Raw genomic sequence first — 22,948 nt, 5'->3', positions numbered from 1 at the left:
ATGAGTAACTCCAAAGCAGTATTTCACAATATTCACTGGCTACAAATCTACCTTGTTATAAGAAGTTGTTGAGGGATTAAGTGAAGATAGCTGCTTATGGCTTTTCCATCTGTGGGCAGCAGACGATTGATAGAGCAGGAACAGGATTATGCTGCTAAGAAGTACGGTGTCAAATTAGTGCTACCATGTGCTAAAAGTGTTTGTACAAACCAGCGTTAATCCATGCTAGTGTCCAGACCACCAAAAATACTCAAAACTTCTTCCTGCTCCTTTCTTTGACATTGTCTCACTACATGATTTAAAAAATGCTTTGCTGGCCTTGCTTACATAAGGGTAATTTCTGGGTGTTGCTACAGCTGAATAGCTAATCCATACAACTCTTTCAGTACATCTACCAGCTAGGCCACTACTTTGGAATGAAATCATAATTATCTGCAGTTAATTATCCTGCTATGTGCTTTTCTGAAGTCCAGAAGAGGGGCAGAAATTAGATATGCAAAAGGAGAAGGAAAGAGGAAAAGGGAGGGAAGGAGACAGGGGAATACACAGGCATTAATACAAACTTACACAGAGAATGAGGTGGCCTCGGGGTCTCTTTCTTCAAGTTGTTTATGGACAACTCCATTAACTTTAACAGTAAATTCAAAGCTTTATCATAAACCAGGTCTTGCTGGATTTAGATGCTGAACTATACACGTTTAGAAAGAAATATCAAACGGTAGGAAACTCCCAAAAGTTTTCAAGCCCCTGGTTAGGGAAGATGAAATCAACTGCACACGTCACTAACCTACACACATTCTGCAACAGAGTCATATAAGCTTTCACATATTTTTTGGTTTACGTGTTGCCTTGTAGTCCCATAGTCAAACAGACATCACGGATGTCACAACCTGGCTTAAAAGATAATCTAACTCACTGCGACAGGAATGTTAACTGCTGCTGGTTGGGCATTTAAGCAACATAAGAACATTTCTTATCCCATTTGAGGACTCTCCAGTTTATCAACACAAACTCATCAGTACATCCACACAACAGCAGCCATAAAAAGCCTTTCGACTGCAATATTGGGGGAGTCACCACAGTTCTTCTCTGTACTCTGAACCCCCATGTTTTGAGGGAGCCCGGTCACTACAGATTTAGTCCCTTAGTAGAGTTAAAATGTGACACATCTTTTGGCATAGATGGGATTGGAAAATGTTGGTAAAATGGCCTGTAAGACCCTGCCAGGATGGCACTGCAGCCCAGGTCTTGCTACCGCGTTGCCATGTCCCATTTTCCCCCAGACACGAAAGGAATGGGGTGTATTTTAAGCATGTCCTGGAGGCTATTCTACAGCAACTGCGGGGTTCCTATCAGACCGCGTGTTTTGACCATTCCCGGGAACGCAACGGTGGACTTTGAAGGATGGACAGAGCCAAGCTCCGTAGGGCAAGGAGAGAGAGCCAAAGCGATGCGGGAAGCCGGAAGGTGCCCGGCCAGCACGGGTGGAAAGGACGAGGCACCGGGGCCACGCTGCCGGGCGTCGGTAACCAGAGGGCTGCCAGGGCCGTGAGGAAGCGTCCGGCTGCCAAACGGGATGCCGAGACCAAGGAACAGAAATCGAATTAGGGGTGAAAGCGCGGAAGGGCAGGCCAGAAGGAAGGGCAGGGTGAGAAGACCGGCTCCCTTTGCCGGCCTCGCCCGGAGGCCCCGTCAGCCCGCGGGAGGAGCGAGGGAGGGCGGCGTCCCCCGGCCGCCCAGCCCCGGGCAGCGGGGCGAGGCTAGGCCGCCGCCTCCCCGCCCCGCGCTACAATCCGCGCCGCCGCCGCCATTTTGTCCCAGTCCCTGCATCTCCGGCGAGCGGCGGTCGTTCTTGCTCCGTTGCAGGTTCCCGAGCCGGTGCGAAGGGCGGACCCGTAGATGGCCAGCTTTCCCCTGAGTGTTAACGAGAAGCTCATCGGTGAGGGGCGGCCGCTGCGGGGCGCGGGTGGGGTTAAACGCCGTCCGCGACCGGGGCTGGTTCCGCGCTCGGCCTTTCGGGGCGGCGGAGGTGGCTGCGGGAGACACCGGCTGTGCGGGCGGGGGGCGGCCGGGGTCGGGCGCACGGCCGCACCGCTGAGCAGGAGGCGAGAGTCTCCCGCTCTCGCCGGGGGGAGAAACCCGCCTCGGTCCCGCTGGGTTTTTATAGATCGGGATGGCAGTCGGTTTAAAACAGCCCGTTTTAACGTACCCGGAATGCATTATTCAAAGAGGTATCCTTCGGCTGAAGCCGCTTGCTTCCATTAATGGGCAAAGTCTTGTTAAATAGCATCTAGGCGACGTTGTTCCTTTCACAGCCCTTTCTTTCCAGATGGAAAAAAGTAAGCGGGTGCTGCCCGGCTGAGAGCGCAGGGTCCCCGGGGCCGTTCCGCCCCGGCCCGGCCCGGCGGCGGCGGTAGCGGCAGGGCCTGCTCACCACCCTCGCCTGACACCGGGGCCGGTGCCCGGGACAGAATTAGTCCTGTCACACCCGCGTTCTGACAGTCGGGGCGGTGGACGGCGTCGGGAAGGTCTCTCTGCAGCTCTGGACCTGCACCGCAGCCTGGGCTGAAGAAAGGAAGCGGGGTACACGCGGTTGCATTGTAAAGCGGGGCGAAAGTCAGCTAATCTGGTGGCACAGTGCTAACTTGTTTCCTATGGTTGGTGGCTAACTTATTTTTTCTGAAGGAAGGGAAGATATTACAGTGTGCAAGTGTACTCACGGTTTTTTTCTTTAAAGGTAAAACAAGCAAACAAAATCATTACTGGGCATCTTATTTGCTAAACAGTGAAGCATAAGGTCAAGTTGGAGCATAGTTCCACTGCTGTCTCTAGAGCTATAGTTACAGTAACTGAAGTAATAGCTGGTTTCGGTAAATTTTTCATTTGAATTCCGATTCTGATATCAAGATGTTATGTTGCTTACATGATGACCAGGGCATTTTAACACTAAGCTGTTTCTCTTTAGTGACTCTTTCGCAGCTGAGGCTTAGTCTTTTCACTGGTTATACAGTGACAATAAGACGTCTTCCCCAATTACTTTAAATGTCATGAAATAAAACCAAAACAATTAACGTATTGCCTGGTTCCCTTCTAACCTTTTAAAATATGCTGGCTTTTTTAAAAAAATGGAATTTCCTCTTTGTTTTCTTTTCAGCACGATCGCGCACTGTGGGAGAACTCCTAGCCCCAACATCTCCTTTTGACAAGAAGTGTGGACGTGAAAACTGGACTGTTGCATTTGCTCCCGATGGATCATACTTTGCTTGGTCACAAGGGCATCGCATAGTGAAGCTTGTCCCCTGGTCTCAGTGCCTTAATAACTTGTAAGACAAACCATATGGCTTCTAATTCATCCAAAAAACTTAGGAATTTCAGAATAGGAGAAAGCTTTTAATAGATTAAACCACATCTATTGGACTTTTTAGGCTTTGTCGTCTTTGGGAAAAACTAATTCTTTAAAGCAACAGCTGCTGTTTTATCTCTCCCTCTGTGGTCAGCAAGAGAAACAACTGTATTGCAACCTCACAAAGGCTATGGAGGAGTGATTTATTAATTGATTCAGACGCTCTAAAATAAGAGGAAGTTAGAATGAAAAGGAAATTTAAAGACTCAGGCAGATCTGGAGTTTTAAATTTCCTATTAGAAGGCTATTTCGTTTTACCTTTTAGGAATTTACTCATTCTTAAGAGTGCAAGTTAAGTTCCAAAAGGCACATTTTATTTTCACTTGCAGGTTGCATTTTAATGAAGTTAGTAACCAGCAGTTGCATTTTTGTAGCAGGTTACATTTCCCCTCCTAGCAAATCCTGCCTCTTTTTTTCTTTTTTTTCCCCTCTTTCTGGTGGTGGGTTAATTGGTTCTCAGTATCTCTTCCCAGTATTTAACACATGTAAGTGAATTACAGGGAACTTCTTGCTCATTTAGCAGAAAGCCTTAGAAATTTTTGTAACTAATTTTTCTGTAAGTGCTTTAAAAATGTTGGGTTTTACAGTGGGTTAAGTTAATATGTTGCTCTCCACAGAGGTCAAAATGTGTACAAAAGTATTAATGTTATTTTGTGTTGTATACAATATAGTAGTTCTATTTATTTTTCAAGAAACTTTATGCTATTTTTTTGTCTTTTTTGTTTGTTTTGCAGCTTGTTGCATGGCACAAAGAATGTTGCAAATTCTATCAGTACAAGACTTCCGAGGCAGAATAGTGACAGTGGTCAGAAAAATAAGCCTTGTGAACATATAATAGACTGTGGCGATATCGTCTGGAGTCTTGCTTTTGGGTCTTCAGTGCCTGAGAAGCAAAGCCGCTGTGTCAATATAGAATGGCACCGTTTCAAATTTGGGCAAGACCAGCTTCTACTTGCAACAGGCTTGAACAATGGGCGCATCAAGATATGGGATGTATATACAGGTAGAGTATGTGAGAGGAAGTTGGCACTGCATTGTCACTTTATGCAGTAGTAACATCATTAATATGCAGAATGAATTGCTTATAGAATTTTAATTGGGAACTGAACCTTGAATACAAATTAAGTAATCTAAAACAAGCATGAACTCCTGCAGCCAGAAATATTCAAATACTGCTAGGTGAAGGGACAGGCTCGGGTCATGCTTTGAGATATAAGTGATGGAAGATGAAGCCTTGTTGCTGCGAAATGGTTAAGCATGTGATTGACTTCGCATATATTGGTTGTTTACTCCAAAATCTTCTGCTGGATTGTAGTTTTAATATACTTTCAAACAAAGGAAAATTTCAAAACATGGAAGTTGCTCTCTGTTCTTGAGTATGGTGAAGGATTATGTTGATGAGGACCTCTTTTTTTTTTTTAGAAGTATGTAATTGTTCAAATGATAAGAGACAGTCTGAAATTAGGGAATCTCAGTTTAGCTGATAGCACAGCTGCTAGGTTGGGAGAGAACTTCTCAGCTTAAAAAAAATGAAACTAATGACTTGAGTAATTGTTGTTATCTTGTAAATTTAAGCTTAGAACAGATGCCTATCAAAAGACAAGCCTTGCCTTATTTCAGAGGCATATGGTTTTAGTGTATGGATTTACTAGCTTTTCAGGAAATTGCCTCTCGATACAGAAGAGTCTAAAAGGATACACATGCTTCTTTCTGTAGGGACCGTTTCTACAAAGAAAATCTGGCTTTACATGCTGTAATTTTGTGTTCTGTATTTGTATCCATAAAGCATTTGATCTGAATAAAAGTACAGTCCTTCATTTTAAATTGTGGTGTTTTCATGTAACAGGAAAACTCCTCCTTAACCTGATGGACCATACAGAAGTTGTTAGAGATTTAACCTTTGCCCCGGATGGCAGCCTGATTTTAGTGTCTGCGTCCAGAGACAAAACACTGAGAGTGTGGGACCTGAAAGATGATGGTATGCATTTTAAGTTCATCTGCTGTAATATATAGAAGAAGTATCCACATACTTTCCTCTTGTATTGCTATAAAATCAGTTAGGTCAGGATTTCTTAAAAAAAAATAATTTGTTCTATTAGTCATTCACTCTGTATGCTCTCTTGAAATTCTTTATCTATACATACCCTAAAGGTATAAGCTGGTATTGGGTTAAGTTAAACGAGTGCATGAAGTGACCTTTTTGAATAGGCACGTAGGATTTAGAGGCTGCGTGCCAGAATTTTTATTTCTGTGTAGAATGACTCTGCAAATGTTTGGAAAAAATAGTATAAAACTTTGTAAAGGAAGAACTAATTTGGAAGAGCTTTTCGATTTGAATTTGTAACATTTAATCAATTCTTACAGGAATGTCTTTTTTTTTTTTTTTTTTTTAAGGAAATATGATGAAAGTGTTGAGAGGACATCAGAACTGGGTATACGGTTGTGCATTCTCTCCAGACTCTTCTATTCTCTGTTCTGTTGGAGCTAGTAAAGCAGTATGTGTCAGAGTTTCTTGTTCATTCAATCTACTGAATTGTGTGCATAATCATTTTAAATCTAAGTAACATTAAGCTTGTGCTCGGTGTCATGAACTTCTAATGTTTTATGATGATGTAAAAGTGCATGAAATTAAACTAGCAAATGGTGCTTTGAGACACTGATTTATGAATTGAACTTGCACTGCTTTTAGTTGAAGAAACTGTAAGCATTCTTTGAGAAATAGTTCTACACATCTACATGTGTTCATAGTACAAAACCAAAGAAGACTAAAGCTTCCAGTCTTAAAAGATACTTAGATTAATGCATAAAACTATTTTGTTAATTGATTTTATCCTTTCTATTTCCTGCTCAATGAAAAGGACTTTTCAAAGTCTGAGCTAGTCATGGTATCTCCCGCTGAACAAAAATGTTTCTACATGTTTTCCAATACAAATGGCACTCGTGTCTAAAAGATCTAGAACGAAGAACAGCGTACTGGTTTTGTTTTCATCCGTGTTCTAATGCCCTGCTAGAGAACTGAAAGCAGTGCAGGTAAAGCACGTATGCCATAAGCTGCTTTTCTTGGCACTGAAGAATTACGATAAAACAGAAAGGGGAATTCAGTCTAGTTACAGGGGCTTTGTAGGTAGTTTAATGAAGCCTAGTGATGCTGAGTAAAAAGCACAGTTCAATCATTGGATACCACTTTATATGGATGACTGTTCAAATGCATTTTATACTTTAAATTACCAGTGCAGATTTGATAGAGAATAGTTGAGGTCTGGGTTTTGTTTTTTCTTTAAATAGAGCAGATGAGGATGTATACATTGATATCTTTAGGCTGTGTGTTTTCCATAAGCTTCTTGCTTTCCCTGTCACAGGTGGTGGCAGCAATATTGGTGTGATTGAGGTTAAGCTGGCACCACTCACAGGAGCACAATGGTGTTAGCTGGGCAGAAAGAGTGGCATCTCTGGCTACCAGGCTGGGGGCGAACTTTACCATAGGACGAAGTAACCTTGCATTCGACTGCAAGGTGTACTGTACGTACGCAGGTGCTGGTTGATGTCCACTTTCTGCTTTCTTTCTTTCTTTTTTTTTTTTTTTTTTTTAATAATTTTCACAGCAGTGAAACACACTGACTCCTAAAACTTAGTTTCCAGTTTTATGGAATGTTGGGGTCTCCTTGGAGAAATTGGTCAACATATTTATAACTGATTGTAAACTGGTTCAGTTTTAGGAAGTATGTGAGGCGCTAAGGCTATGTTTGCTTTGGTCAAACATAAATTTATGCAAGATGCCAGTATTTAATCTGTGCAGTAAAACTGAGTCGGGAAAAATCAGGGACCCTAATGACCTTTTTTAGGGACATAACATCTTATGCTAAAGACTTACATTTTCTATAAAATTATGCTTCAGTACATAGATTGTTCCTATTAAATAATTCTGCACAGTCTTTATTTTGATTACATATAATGTACAACTGCACATAAAATCCCAGAATACTATCATCTCTTATCAATTTTTATAATACAATATGCAATTAGCTGGGTAAATTGTAATATTAATGTTGTTTTTTTACTGTTGACTTGATTTAAAATGCATAAATTCTTTCTAATAATGTGGTTAGACTTCCCTATTGTTTTGCCAAAGACGTAACTTTTGGCTGTGAAAATTCTTTTTGCTTGCAGTATCTGTTTCTCTTCCTAGGCTGACGTTGGTGATCCAAGCCAATTGTAAACAAGTGATCTTAAACTCAAAGGGATGCCACTGGAGTAACAATATGTTAACCTTACATTTTCTGTCTGTATATTTCTTAAAATTTTGGTAGTTACTGAAAAGAGGGGACTGTAGAGTTTAACCCTATTTATTTCTGCGTATTTTAATAAAATAGTTTTGTAATACATGAATTTCAGTAAGCTACATGGTTAAATTGTGTTGCCTTTATTTTATATTTTGGCTTATTTTGTTAATAACATTTAACAAACTTGAGTTAGAACTTGCATGTCTGCTTTAATTATTTTTTAAAAACTTGATTTTAATCTGAGTATGACACTGAGCATATTTCTTAATTGTAGTAATTCATAATGCCTGATTTTAATATAATCCTAAATAAGACTAGCAGCTATACTTAAAAAAAATAAAAAAATTAAATGCTTCATTGCATTTCTGAGCAGAGCTATAACATTAGCTTATTTAATTGCAGGTTTTTCTCTGGGATATGGATAAATACTCCATGATACGGAAACTTGAAGGACATCACAATGATGTTGTAGCTTGTGAGTTTTCTCCTGATGGAGCTTTACTGGCTACTGCATCTTATGATACTCGAGTCTATGTCTGGGATCCACATATTGGAGTTATTCTTATGGAATTTGGGTAAGTAGTCAAATCTGGAAACTTTCTCCTAGAGCGAAGATGACTGGGTTAATTAATGGGTTTGTGTATTTAACTCCTAATTAGACTTGGGAAAAATCTTAGCAGTGGCTGATGGAAATCCTGAAGTGGCAGAGCAGTGGAGATTATTCTTCTATCTGACAGAGAATTAAAGCACTGATACTGTAATGTGCACTAATTTAAGCACCTTCAGCAAAGCTGAAGTGTTCACTACTACAAAAGATACAGTAATTCAATCTCCACTCCCGATTTCATAGTTAAATATTTAATCCATTTTTAATTCCTCAGCTTTGCTAGTCATAGCTGAAGGAAACACTTCCATAGTTCTTAAACATTATGCCTTTAGCTACGTGTCTTTCTATCTCCAGGCATCTGTTTCCCCCTCCTACTCCAATATTTGCTGGAGGTGCAAATGACCGATGGGTCAGATCAGTATCTTTTAGTCACGATGGACTACATATTGCAAGCCTTGCTGATGATAAGTAAGTATGAGGAAAGGTTTGTTAGCCTCCTCTAATTCTTCCCATATGACATGAACTTTTAAATACTAAGTCAGCTTTTTTTTTTTAACTGAGAAATAACTTCTAATGGTCTTGGTAAAAGTAGATGAGTTGTCTGGTATATGTTAATGTTCATTCTGAATGTAGAAATAATTAGTTGTGTACAGAGTAAATTATTTGAAGAACTTAAGTGTGTAACAGCTGAAAACCGAAGAGGGGTTGTAAACAGTGTAAAATGTAAATGGAGTTGTTAATGCAGGTAAGTCTTTTGTATAGTAGTAGATTCCACAGTAAAAAGAAAAGTATTCTGTGATCTCATATACAACTTCTGCTAACACTGCAAATAATAGTTTGAAGAACTGTATTTTAAGAATATGAAGAATGCTTTCTCAAGGTGACAGCAAGGGTATTAAAATATCTACAGGAGGGTTTTTGGTTTTTAATTTAAGACAAGCATTGTTGGGATTTCGTAGCACATATGACACTTAAGGGAGAGATTGTCTAAATCTATAGTTCAGGTTATTGCTTTCTGCAATTGAAGGCAATCTTTTATTTTAATTGGCAGAGTTAAAACGGCTGACGAAGTACAGATCAAGGTGTATATCAGGATTGAAGAAGTCATAGCATTTCAGGCCAAATCTGCAACACCTTGTATGCATATTAAAATCTTTATAAAAATTCCCTGAGCTCTGCTTCAGACTAGTTTCTTGTGCAGCATCAGAGAAAATATCAGTCAGAAAGAAATGTCTACTCTGATAACTTAATACTTTGTTCTTCCCTTTTCAGAATGGTAAGATTCTGGAGAATTGATGAAGAATACCCTGTACAAGTTGCACCTCTGAACAATGGGCTTTGCTGTACTTTTTCTACTGATGGCAGTGTTCTAGCTGCAGGGCAAGTATATACTTTTTTTTTTCTTCCTAAAATATTAAGGTAACACAAAAGGTTGAAAACAATGGCTAAGTGTTCTAAAAATCTGCAGCTGTGACTTGCAACTTGATGCTTCTGACTTTGTTTTATTTCTGGTACTATTTGTTTAAACATGCCTGGAATAGCAGTAAAATCAAGAAGCTGATAAACTCATTTCTTATCTTTAAGAATAAATAAAAGACAGACCCACAAACATGCAGATTGGAAAGAGACCATTAGATAATCAAGGGCAGTTATTCTGTTTCAGGTGGTACCTTCAATAGCTGTTGGAAGATCTGCTCAGGTCTGTCACATAGATAATCAAGTTGCTTATTGTGCTGCTATAGCTTAAAAGAATAACCGGCATCTAGTGTAAATGAGCCTGGAACAGCTAGAACTAAGCAACAGGAAGTCCAGAGCACGTTCCTCCTAACTAGCAATGTATGTGAGAATTTGTACTAAGTTGAAATCATTCAGGTGGGATAATTCCAGTGGGGTTTTTTTGTTCTCTTTTTTTTGTGCAGGACACAGGATGGCAGCGTGTACTTCTGGGCAACGCCAAGACAAGTTTCCAGTCTCCAACATCTGTGTCGCATGGCAATTCGAAGAGTGATGCCCACCAGCCAAGTCAAGAACTTGCCTATCCCATCAAAAGTGGTGGAGTTCCTTTGTTACCAGATTTGAATTAAAAAAAAAAAAAAAAAAAAGGCAGATGGTCCAGCTGCTGAAACTGGCTAAACACTTTAAAGAATCCTCAAACTTTACAGCCTTTAAGCTTAAAACTCTACAGGTTTTCAAGAGCTATTTAAAGTGATAACCTAAATACTATTTTGTCAAAATGCCTGACAGTAAATTTTTAATATTTATGGAAAACACAGTAGAAGTATTCCTCGTGTTCTCAATTTTCTAAAATATAACTGTGAAAACATGTACATATATAGACATAAGCTGCTACATGTTATCAATGTACCTTTAAAAATTGCTTTTATGATTTTTAATGTGTATCATGTATATATTGCTTTGGTAGAGCCATCAGATGCATCTGTGCTGTAAAGTGGAAGGATAGCTATTATTCTGGGACACTGAGTTAGAAAAAATATTGACTTAAGGAAGCTTAACTGCTCTGTATGTATGTATGTTGGTTGGAGTTCAGGAAACTGATCCACAGATAAGAATTCATGCTAGTTTATTTCATGAAGAGGTACAGCTTGGGTTTTTAGAGCAATGTGTGGTGAAGGGAAGTAGGTTAAGGTAAGGGTTGGAATATATCTAATGTAAACCCAGGAATGTTGCCTGTGCATCAGCTAAAGAAGGCCTTAAGTTCCATAGCAGCAAACCAGGTTAAATTCCAGTATTGGGCAGTGTTAAAGAAATATTTCCTTACATTTCTAAAAATCTAACTACTGTATTATTGCCTGATACTTTGTCTGTAATGAGAGAAGTTTACAGACTCGGTTTATTATTCTTTAACCCTATAATATCTCTTCGGGGGTGATTATTGGTTAATGGCCAAAGATAAGCAAAATACTTGGTTTTGCCTTCTGTTATTTATCTGTACCTGCAGATATAAAGAATGTATGCATTGCATAAAATGCCTGATTATATATATTTTTTTGTTGAATTTTTTTATTAAAAACTTGTATAAAAGTTTCCTGATATCACATCTGGTGACTGATTTATCCACACTACCTGCATGCAACAGTTCTGGTGGGAATCCAGTACTGCAGGACTGTAGTTTTACTTTTCAGGACCACAGTATGCTAATCTTGGTGAAACTTACTGTGGGGAACTACAGCAAGAATCTTCAAACCTTTTATATGGTGAAGGTCAAAAGTGTGTGTGATGTAAGTGTTCCCCTGCTCTTGCATGGTGCAGAGTGTAGGAAATAGAGTTTTCACTGCAACATATCCATGATGGCCATAGGCTGTAAAACTGCATGCACTGAACATGGCTCTTTGCTCCCTCACTCTTCGAGTGTACTGTTTTGGTAAGCCCCTTCTTTATCATACCAAATATTACATAATTCACATGAGGTAACAGAAATTTTGCAACTCACAAGCAGGAGACCCAAATTTTTTTCCCTCACAGGGCCATTGGCTTGTTACAAATGAACTGTGCTACAGAATTGCCAACTACCCCAGTTCCTGGGTGGGTGACAGGTATGAGAGGGGCTGCAGATCCTCTCAGAGCACAGAAGCTTTTGCTTAGGGATGAGAAGTAACTCCTGTAACTAAAGCAGCCAGCACCTCCTGAGGGGCTGACTTCATCCTCATGATCATGGGTGGGAGCCAGAGGAACAGGAATCCTCACATCTGGACAGAAGCACAGTTCTCCCCTCCCTCACTCTGACAAATGGCAGAACAGCTTCTGTGCTCCTCCCATCCCAGTAGTGTCTGCCTAGAAAGAGCAGACCCTTGCAGCAGCTCCAGCACTAGTGGAGTGGTGAAGAACTCTGAGGAAGAGAGGTGAAACTGGGAAAGAGGACTCACGAGAACTGTTATTAATGAATTCACCGCCTATGGACTACTGGCAAACGCTCTCCAGAACTAACAGACTCAAGTCATCCCATCAAACAAGCTGGCAAGGGTGCTATGCAGAGTAGGCATCCTTTTGATGATGCCATGTTTGCACAAATCTGTTAAAGCAAATATGTTTGTTTTTTCTCTATTATATTGTTTATTTGGACAAGAGGACAAGGTCAATCTGGACAAGGCCAGATGCTGAATCATCACAGCCCAATCAAGTCCAGTACAGTTAAAATTGTCTAGTGACCATGACATATGGCTTTGCAACCTTTGGTAATTCACTTCCTTTGTATTTGCATGAACTTCCCACATGGCAAATCACAGGCTGAAGTTGGTAGGGAAGGAAGATGTGCAACTCCCACTTATCTGTCAAAAACAGAAAGGAGCTTCCACCCAACCCTATTTGAAATAGTAACACATCTTTTTACTTTTTGTGTGGACAATACTAAATGCCTTCCTGACTTCCTCTAGCTCAGCTACTATATAAAATAAGTAAGTATAATGAAATAAATTCTTTCATTCTCAGGCATGCTGTTAGCATTTTAAGAGCCTAGAAAGCCTTGGAATTGTAAAGGCACTTTTCTACTTCAACAGCTGGTCTCGCTGGCAGATGTATTTTCTGATCATGGCCTTGTTTTCTTGGGTGAAGTACAAGGAGTCTATGACAAGGCAGAAAGAACTCTTACTCAGCACAGCCCAGCAGACTTTAGCCTCAGAAGAGTATAAATATCCCTGCTGCTCTCTGTCTATATTGCTACACCACTGTCCAGTGGCAACACTTGGATGTCAGATTCAGTGGAAGAGAAGTAATGTGGTATTTCAGTCTATTTGCAATGTAACTTACTTATTTTATTTGCACATATACAAAAGAAGAGAGAACCAACGACAACAAGCAAGCAACCTTGTCTTCTAGAAAGCTCAGCCCAGACACTCAGGCATACCTTCCAGGAAGATTTCCCTGAACACTGTTTCCAAACACCATAAATCAACTTTCCACTTTCCAAGGAGTACTACAGAACGAAGCCAACGGGACAGAACTTCTTCGAGAATTAAAACCCAGCTTGCAAGAAAATAGAAAGTATATGTGCCACCATGCTACTTCATGACTTCATGACATTTGCCACAATATTTTTCATAAAAATACAGCACCTAATTAAAGCAAGTATTTCCCTCTTCTTGTTTGTTCTAAACATATGTATAAGACAAGGCTTCTCATAAATTGTCCAGTTGAAGGAAGAACTGGCAAGTTCTGTGCCCCCAGAACATCTCATCTCAACTTGAATGCAGATATGAGTGAAGAATAGCAACTAGGCATGAAGTTTTCTGCAAGGAAGCTTCCTAATTTATAAACATGTGCTCCCCCTAAATGCAGTCTCTCAGATCACCTCGAGCACTGTGTGCTCCATTCTGCACTCTCGGCTCAGAAGTTCGTCCCAAGGCAGCAGTAGCCCTTCCCATCAGAGACCCCAAACCAAAAAGCAAGCTGTGACCAATATCGCTGTATCAGCAAAGATTGGGCAGATGGATGCAGACAATTGTGATTTTAAAGTATGTACTTAACAGCTCTGCCTGATGAAGGAAATAAATAATTATTCTACAACCTTGGAACAACAAGCAGAAAATTTGCTGGGCCATTACCATTGAGTGTACAGTCAGGAGTGAAGGGAATAAACTGCACCTGCAGAACATTGTTAAGATGGGTGGAAGTGGTTTGTAGACTTAAAGTATGCTTTGCTGTTCTTTACCATGCTGTAAACAGTCTGGCCTAGTTAAAAACAGCTCATAAAGAGAAAAACTGAACTAAGCAAAGCAGCACCTTTGTGTTGTCGGTGTGCTGCTTAGCTGGGGCTGAGCAGAACTTTTTTTAGATCTGTTCACAGCCATCTAGAAACTTATTCTGCATGGCAAGTCTTTCTGTGGTGAGTGTAATTAATGTCTATAAATCCTTTTGCAATCCTCTACCGAAGTATGCTCTGGGTATTAAAGTCAACAAAGTTGACAGGAACCGAGTCGAGGGAGGCGGAAGCAAAGCTAGTCCTGCAATATGCTGACGTGCTGCTTGCATTACCCAGCTATTGCAAGCACAGCCTCACCAGGGTAGGCAGCAAAGACAATTAACAGGAAAAAGGGATGATGCAACAGCTTGCAAAATTTCCTGACAGGAGCAGAAATATAAAGCAAGGGAAGACAGAAAGACACAAATAAATAATTGAGAATCACTGGGTCAGAAGCTCTTTTAAAAAGGAAAGCATGTTAACAACACAAAAGCAACAGAGGTAGTCAAAACAGGCAAGAGGAAAGTGGAAATTTCTAATTTGCTGAGGAGGAATTTGGTAATTTACTCTGTGGCTGGGCACTGGTATGAGAAATGTTGAGTGGGTTTTTGATTTTTATTGTTATTGTTTATTAATCCCATGCAGCAATATAGAACAGATGTCTCTATTGGGGGCAGGACGTTGTACTACATGGAGTATTTACTGATCTGCTCCATTCCTCTGTGTCTGAGCGCAGTAAAGCCTCAGTATCACCATGATACTTGACTCTCTTTTCTAGGACACCTACGCCTTAAGCCCTGAGTTGGCAGACTCAAGTGTCCCTGAGCTGAAGGAAAGACCCAGATTTCTTTCCAAGTACAAATTTGGCTCATATGTGCTTGCTCATACTGCAGAAGCACCTCTAAAGCACAGGTAAGAATGACGGCTCTGTTGCACTAGGCACTACACAGAGTTGTAGGAAAATTAAGAAAAGGTGATCAGGAGTCCAAGACAATCCAGAATAAATTTCCTTTCATTAATGTTGCCAACTTTGAGAGATTTTTTTCTTTTTTCTTTTTTTCCATTTTAGAACACTTTGCTTCTCAAGCAGTATGGTCACTGGATTTCGTCCCTGCCCTATGTTCATATCACACCTAGCACACTTGAGTCTTGGTCTATAACCAGGACTTCTCATGACTGCCACAGTACAAACAAGAAAATAACTGAAATATTGTAAGCCTGTTTGTTTTCTCTATAAACAAAGTGTCCCACTGGTAGAGGTTGGCCTGCTACTAACTATATTTACCTGTCCCTCTTTGTCTACAGCATAGAGTTAATGCTTTTCCTTTTGCCATGCTTGTTAGCACAGCATTCAAGGCTGAGCTTTTAAGACAAGTTTTGTGCTACCAGACAGATGCTTACAGAACTTTCTCAAAAGGCATTAAAGTATTATAAGCATGTGTGAGCTGGAAACATGCTTGCTTAAGCACCTCCATGAACTGAGCTAAAAGCTAGGCCTGCCAAGTGCCTGTTTCTGCAAGATCACAGTTCCAGTCCTGAATTAGCAAGAATGACTTAAATGTGGAGTCTTAATAGAAGAGGCTTATTGAAGGGTCCCCTGAGGTTGTGTTCACTAAAAGCTGTGACTTATGGAAATGGAGGAAGAAAACAACATCCCTGCTTCCCCCCTTTCATCAACTCTGAACACTGTGTCCCAGCTATTCCACAAGGAAACTGCCTCCATGAAGTCTCAGCTTGCTTCTCCTAGCTCTGCCTGCATCAGTTATTCTGTTTGTTCTAACCTTCTTCCCAGGACATAAATGATAATTTTAGACTAAGTACACAAGCTTACCTCATTAGTCAGGGTATTTATAATAATTTAGAACATTTGCAAGCCTCTGCCTGCTATGGTGGGATACCACAAGGTGAGGCTCACAACTGATTCATCCCTAACGTCATCCAGGAGTTGCCAGTTCTGACCATTGTACAAACCTGAGCCCATCAATAAGGCCAGGCATGCAGCTTCTCCCAGAGATACAGAAATAACTTCTCAAAGCACAGTACCTTCTCTGTAGGGCAACCAGGGAGAGGGACACTGCATCCCAAGAAGCTTAGCTGGGGCTTAACTGTTGATGCCTAAATGTTAGAGATGTTTATGTGTGCACTTTGCAGCTATAGGAAGGAGGGGTACCCCTAAGGATTTTTCTAGGCTATCACTACATGACTAATTCGAGATATTCCTGAGGGTCATGCTAGTATATCAGGGAAGACACTCCTCATTAGCTAAGGCTAACTGAAATAGAAGCTGTGTGGCATTGTGAGTTGAGGACATTAAATCTGGTTGAGAAATGCCACAAGAGATGAGTTACAAAGCTGCTGGTGTTCCTTGTAGCACCACAAGACTCAGGGGCCTTTGGGTGATAACGTCATACCTTGCAGAAAGATGTCTAGTGCTCTTCTGGGAATCTATCAGTAAAAGACTCATTTTTGACCAGTGGGTATTTATCCTCCCTTCCACTTGCTCATAGAAGCACTTTCTGACAGACCTGGATGCCTGAGCACCACAAACTTTGAGGACTAAAGCTGCTGTTATAACTTTGATATTAACATTTCCAGAAGCACAAGAAACCCACAAATGACTTACAGGCAGAGGAGCTGTGGCAGGCAGGCAGGCAGGCAGCCTGGCAGCCTGGTCTAGGGAATCACTGGGTACCAGCACGCAGTCAGCAGAGAAGCAGAAGCATCTGAAGAGAAGCAGCACTCACATAGGACACAAAATGGGGTATTCCCCAGGAAATCCCTTCTCAAAAGAAGGCTGGGAGGGACAAACTGAAGGATTAAAGGTGTAGAGGAGTTTCCTCAGGAGGACAGAGCTTGGGCTTGACTGCAATTAAACCTATGCCAGGCTGATATCAACTCCCTTCCAGCTGTTCTTAAGTAACAGCTGTCAAGTAGGAGAAGAAGGAAAAAAAGGCAAAGGGAAGAAAAAAAAAAAAAAAGAAAAGAAAAAAAGGAAAAGGCAATCTGAGCTAACCATAAACCCCCTGTCCCATGTTCCAGGAAGGGACTAGTGCTGAGCTGGGTGCTCTCTGCTTTGGGGGTGAGCCCTGGCCAGAGCAATGAGGGCTGCAGCAGGCTGGGCAAACAGATGCTGTTACAGCCCAGCCCTTAACAAGCAGCTTTGACCCAGAGTAACTACAGAGAGGAAGCAGGAAGGAGCATTTCAGACAATGTGCTCCTCTTGTTTCCAAAATAAACTCCATATTCTGCTGCCCTGGAAAAGTCTGTGCTTTAACTGCCAAAGTCTCTTCCACACAGCCACTAAAATTATTAGGTTGGATTCTCATGGTGTAAATACCACGGAGCTAAGCAGATTTTCATCTGAAAATCCAGCTCTGCATAGCTTCCTTCTAGCTCCATCCCCACAAGGCCTTGCTGTTGGCCTTCAGGTGAAGGGCAGGGTGAAGGAATGCCTAAAGATGCAAAGACAGTGTGCAAACTGGTCCCCAGTAACTGCCTGCCTCGGGAGCCCAGGGGACAGGCTAGCTTCTGCCTAAAAAACTGGCCTGCAGCGGCTGTCTGAAACTCTGCATCAGAGAGAAGCAAATCCTAGACAAAACTCGACCTTCAGTGAGAAGGAAGTTATTTCTGTGGAAATGCTCTGAAAACAGTATTTATTTTCCACATTCACATACAGCATTTTAGTTGAATCACTTACGGAGAGACTGAATAATACTGCTAAGTATTTTGTGTGATTTATTTTTTTAATACTGAATGAGGTCTTCCACTGGAACAGTTTAGAAATAGGGTGAATTAATCCCATGACCTCTTTTCCTTATATATTACAATATTCTCATTAAGGACAGAGGATATGTAAGATCCCATGGGAAATCTAGTAAAGGTGTAAGGCAGAAACTCTTTATCCAAGTAATTATTTCAGATTAGAACCACCTGAGTAAGGCAAACAGGTTTTATGTGTGATGCTGGCTTCTGCACAAGGCTAATTTTGTTTTATAAACACTACTACACACAGCACACAAATTCAGCTGCAATAAGCTATTTCAGAACAGCTTTAATTATTGATATACTAGAACGAAAAGAAAGCCAGTGTAAACTTCAGATAAGTAATCAGTAACTTTGTTTAAGTCATTATGACAATATTAGTTATCAGCAAGGTTGTGCCTTGTATAACTAGTTGAATTCCAGACAAAAGTTCTGGGGCAGATATTATTTATTTCTAACACGAGATTAGAAGATCCTGAATCCTCACTTTTATTCCAGATGGCCGAGTTCTTTGTTACATCAAGGAGAAAAGTATTTATTTATGGGCTTTTATATTAGAGTTGCTAGACAGAGGTTACATGACAGAAATCATAATCCCACCTCCCTCTGACCTCATTTCTTAGTCTACACAAACTACACAAACATTAAAGATAGCTCAGTTTACCCCCTGCACACTAGATGAGGGACTTTTTTTCATTTAATTGGAGAGTACTTCACACTTCTACGGGTGTCTAAGTGACAACACAAATTTAGCTTATGCCTGTGCAGTTAAGGACAGCTTTTCACTCACATGTAAACCAACTACAGTTCCTGCCTCCATGGTTCTCTGTGTATACGGAAAGAAAATAGTAAGTGGAAAAACCTGCAGGTGAAGTCATCACATTGCAGCCCTTTGTAAGCATATATCTGCTTTCCCTGGTGTTTCTAAACTAAACACAGAATGGCAGCAACTTTCTAATACAGCAAAGGAAGACAGAAGCACAAGACTCTGTGTAGTTACGAGACTACTAAGATATTTTTGCTGTCTAATGCACAGAACTGAAGGCAAAAATGAGTCCTAAGCACACTTCCTCCTTCCCCTGCTATCCAGCAACACTGGGTTTCATGAAGTAGTCAAATACACAGCATTTAATTCAATAAAGCTCTGCATTTTCCGGTAAAGCCTGTGAAGTGTCCTCAAACTGCTGCTGAGTGTCTTGGTGGGGAAGATGAATTACAACTGAAAGACACTGAGCAGGCAGAGATCTAGGGGATAAAAGTCATTCTCAGCGCAAAACTGCACTAAGCACAAACACAGAATTAGTTTAGAAGTTGGGCTAACATCTACTCCAAGCCATCCCTGAAATCAGCATTTTCCAGCAAAAGCTACCACCCTATATAATTTTAAAATCTTATTAAAATCCTACTTGCATTTCCCTCTACAGGCACATGTAAACATCCAAGCAGATAGTTCAGCTATAAATAACAGCCTTCCTGTCATTACAGGACTTTATAACTCCTCATTCACTTAGTAGTGAAAAATACTGAACACTTTTATAAAATTCTTTGCTAGCATACAGACATTATTTTAATGCTTTCTGGAGCTCATATAAAGCCATGGAGTATTGTACGAAAGGAAGGTATTGTGGTGAGACCATGACAGTAGAAGTTAGCAGATACTTGGTTATTAAATCACCAAGAATCTTCATGTAAGAAAGGGAACCTCAAGAGATCGATGGGCTCAGGGCCAATGTCAGGTTCCATCATTCATGACCATCTGTGAAGACTTAAGTGCTAGTGGCTTACTTCATCCTTGCATTTAGAAAGAAAAGTGCCTCTTTGCTGTATTTAAGATTTTTCAAAACAGAGTTTTGGCCTAGGGCAAAAGTTGATGTGGATAATGAGTTGCTCCAACTTGTCACGACTGATTTGAATCCTGGCATGAGGGAGTGCAGTATCTGAACTTCAGTTCCCCATTCCCTTAACACCCCTGCTTGTACCTCAGTCTACATCTTCCTGTACCTCCACTAAATTAGAAGGTACCAGCTGCTAAAGTCAGCCCACCGAAGGCACAAGTGAATAGTGAATAACATCCCAAGACATGCTTTGCCTATGCTGTAAATGCAGATACAGAACAGGTCTTGATTGTTGTTACGCTGGGGCACCTGTTCCACGTTTGATCTCTAGGACAGAAAAGGAGCTCTGCTCTCTGGCTAATGGAGTAACATTCCTATTGTCAAGAAATTATGAAAACTGAACGCAAACAACAACAAAAGACTTGTTGCTGTAACACATGAAGTGAGATTCCTGTGAAGGAATGCATTTTTGTGCATTACAAATTATTTAAAACCTGCAGTAACTAATATTTCAAAGCTGTGGTGGTTTCAAAATCTCAACTGAATTGGGAAAGAACAGCTCTGTTTACATTCGGGGCTGGGACTACTCAAAATTAGATTATAGGACTGTTGGGATTCAAACCCACTTTCTAAAGAAGTACCTAAAATAAACGCATTTTTCAGTCTGTCCTCTGAACTGGGAAAGCTATAAGCATAATTTTCAGTCTGGCAAAAATCACAGGGACTTGGTATGTGTAAAATGCATACACAATTATTTTTTTTAAACTCCGAAAGGTCACAAAGGCTTGGATGACATTTAGGCACCAATGCTGTGAGTTTAGTTGCTACATAAGAGCTGTATAATGCTGAAGAAGAGTGCAGGAGAGCTGAGGGAAAAAGTAGTGTTGCATTGATGGTGCTCAGAAATTTCTGAAATTGAAAAGTACAAGGGGGGAGTTATGGATGAACTGTTACTTTGGAAAGAAACTCTGACTGAAGGCTGCACTGGCAAAGAGCAGACCTGGCCTGAGTCCCACTGAAATGAATAGTATTAATCATGCAAGTGTGCCCTACGGATCCCATTCATCATCATGAACAAGTGTGTATTATACTGCTATAAATAATGATAAGCTGTGCAGAACTATGCTCCCATTGCAAGGTACAAACTAGTGTTTTCAAGGAGGCATATTAGAAATTATAATCAAAGACAGGAGTTCAGGAGTATTTAAAGCTGGAGAGGAAAGCTGTCACTATGTGTTTCTGAAAGACAGACATAGGAAGCTTTTCCTTACTTTCCACCCCTTTAAAATCTGAACTGCCATTTATCTATGCTTTCTCCCATCTATGATCTTTCCAAATCTTGTACACTCTGCAGAACAACATGGTGGTTTTGGCATGCCATCTGGTCTCTACCTTGAATTCACCCTTAATCTCTTGAAAGTGTAAGGGCAGAAATAGCTACTCTGATGCATATGATTCAATTTAAAAGCATCACTCACTAAGACTGCATTTTTATTACTCAGATCAGAAGTTCACTACAGATAAGGTTAATTGGAGAAATATCCATGCAAATAAAAGCTTTCAGTTCCTTTTTATTTTGTCAATAAATATCAGAGTTTAAGAGACAGACAGCTGAATACTAATTCAGCAACTAGACTAGAAATGTATCCTTTAGAGGTGAATTATAAATGAAAATTGTATATATATGGTGTCATTTAACATTCTATTAGAATAAACAATTTTTTATGCTTCTTTTTATGGCTTTTTTGTTATTATTTCAATTATGTTAGGCCACAGAAATCCCATTGTGCTATGTATACGTGACAAACCAAAAAGCTCATCAGGTCAATGATATGCGGAAACAAGTTTCCTTTTTAATTATACCAGTATAACTAAACCGCTAAGATTTTACTGATGTTACCTTCTTCTCTGTTACCTCCTGCTCCAAAAGACAAGCATCTCTTTGGGAAGACTATCTTAAACTGCTTTCAAATTACATAACATCAATTGCAAAAAAGCATCTTGTACCAAAATAAATGCCAGGATGGAAAAATTAAATTGAAATTTTATGGAAAAAATATATTGCTGTATGCTATTAGCAGTGTAAATGCACATCCTCCTGTGCACCTGCACAGGAGCCATTAGGGTATGTTTTGGTGGTACGATTAATTATTGACTAGCTCCTTGTGGTCACAGCAGAAGAAACACGTCCAGAGGAAAGATTCAAAAGAGAAATATTGCTTCATCTTAATTGCATCAGGGGAAAGAAAAAAAAAAAAAGAAAAAAAAAAATCCAAGGTCCACTGCAGATAACAGTAGTAAGAAGACTTTAGTTTTGGAAGAACTTTGATCCTGATGTGGCATGTCACAAGACTGAGATATCTGTTTGCTGCTATCCCAACCCAGAGAGCTCTTCTGGTTTTTGTTAGGCCATTGGCATTTCTAAAATAAGGATCCCTCCAGGAACCAGGTAGCTGAGAAACTACCCCATGCCTAGAGACCTCAGCAACATGTCTGCGAAAGAGCAAGACATCCTAGAAGGGCTATAGGCCACCTGGCTTCAAAGGGAGGTTTCTAATGGGCCAAGTGATTTTCTTGACACTGATTCCAAAAGCGCTGTTCATTCAGTTCTATTAATCAAGTGAAGCAGCTACAATTAGCACACTCAGGAGAACAAACAAGAATTAGGTGGGTGGCACATTTTTTCTGTTGTTATATAAATCAGCACTAAATCCGGCCTGCAATTTGCTAATGCCATTTCTCTGATCTCACTACTATGGTAGGTGAGTTTGATCTACTGCATAGAGAACCCTCCTCTGACTATACTCCAACACAACATCATGAATAAAAATTGAGCTAAACAGAGTACATCATGACAGCAATGTGATCAAAGAATGACCAGATCCTAATGAGTCATATTCATAGCGAAGAAAGACTTGCAATAAAGAAAGGGAAGCTTGATATATTGATTGTGCTATAACATGGACTGATGTGGGGATGAGTGCCTCTATCCATGTATATCTGTGTGGAACTCAAACATGGTGGTGCCCACCTGACCACCAAGGTTTATTTCCTGAGCCTGGGAAAAGCTTGGCACTTGTGCTCTAATTGTCACGATAATCTTGTTTCTGGAGAGGCGGCAACTGTGTAGGCGTTTACTGTGGTGTCCCAGGGGAAGGTACAAAGACCGCTTAGCTTCACAAGGTTTATTTACTGTGTCCACTGGCTCATGAGACATTAGAGAAGCTGGAAGTGGACTGACCTGCTTACAGGTTTGTGTTTGGTGAAGAGCTGCCAGGATGGCATGCAGCCAAGACAAGTGTTGCATCTTCTGACGTGATCCTCTTGTGATAAAGGCTTGAGCCACTAAATATCAGAAAACAACCT

At 40.5% G+C, this 22,948-nt stretch overlaps 1 protein-coding gene and 1 long non-coding RNA gene across 3 annotated transcripts in view; one reads left to right on the top strand and one right to left on the bottom strand.

Annotated features, from left to right (window-relative positions):
* Window positions 1-22,948, bottom strand: part of LOC126039756 (uncharacterized) — a 71,323-nt gene that overhangs the window by 21,179 nt on the left and 27,196 nt on the right. The gene's annotated exons all lie outside the window — the stretch shown is intronic.
* On the top strand, window positions 1,782-11,341 carry WSB1 (WD repeat and SOCS box containing 1). Of its 2 annotated transcripts, XM_049803353.1 has the most exons (9): window positions 1,784-1,939; window positions 3,155-3,323; window positions 4,138-4,406; window positions 5,250-5,381; window positions 5,798-5,898; window positions 8,086-8,258; window positions 8,645-8,758; window positions 9,563-9,670; window positions 10,210-11,341. In XM_049803353.1, the coding sequence occupies exons 1-9, from the start codon at window positions 1,900-1,902 to the stop codon at window positions 10,367-10,369; spliced, it is 1,266 nt and encodes a 421-aa protein (XP_049659310.1). In that variant the 5' UTR covers window positions 1,784-1,899; the 3' UTR covers window positions 10,370-11,341. The 2 variants fall into 2 exon arrangements, with proteins under 2 accessions (XP_049659311.1, XP_049659310.1); XM_049803354.1 differs by lacking the exons at window positions 9,563-9,670; window positions 10,210-11,341 and adding an exon at window positions 9,342-9,522 and having other exon boundaries at window positions 1,782-1,939.

The sequence above is a fragment of the Accipiter gentilis genome, chromosome 6, assembly GCF_929443795.1.
Source record: "Accipiter gentilis chromosome 6, bAccGen1.1, whole genome shotgun sequence".
Classification (NCBI taxonomy): Eukaryota; Metazoa; Chordata; class Aves; order Accipitriformes; family Accipitridae; genus Astur; species Astur gentilis.
The sequence above is the reverse complement of the archived record's forward strand: the minus strand, read 5'-3'. Positions and strand labels throughout refer to the sequence as shown.

Coding starts and splice junctions, on each gene's coding strand:
- WSB1 (XM_049803353.1), top strand. CDS start 1,900: ATGGCCAGCTTTCCCCTGAGTGTTAACGAGAAGCTCATCG. Junction 5,899..8,085: donor CTGTTGGAGCTAGTAAAGCA/GTATGTGTCAGA, acceptor ATTTAATTGCAG/GTTTTTCTCTGGGATATGGA. Junction 8,259..8,644: donor GTTATTCTTATGGAATTTGG/GTAAGTAGTCAA, acceptor TTCTATCTCCAG/GCATCTGTTTCCCCCTCCTA.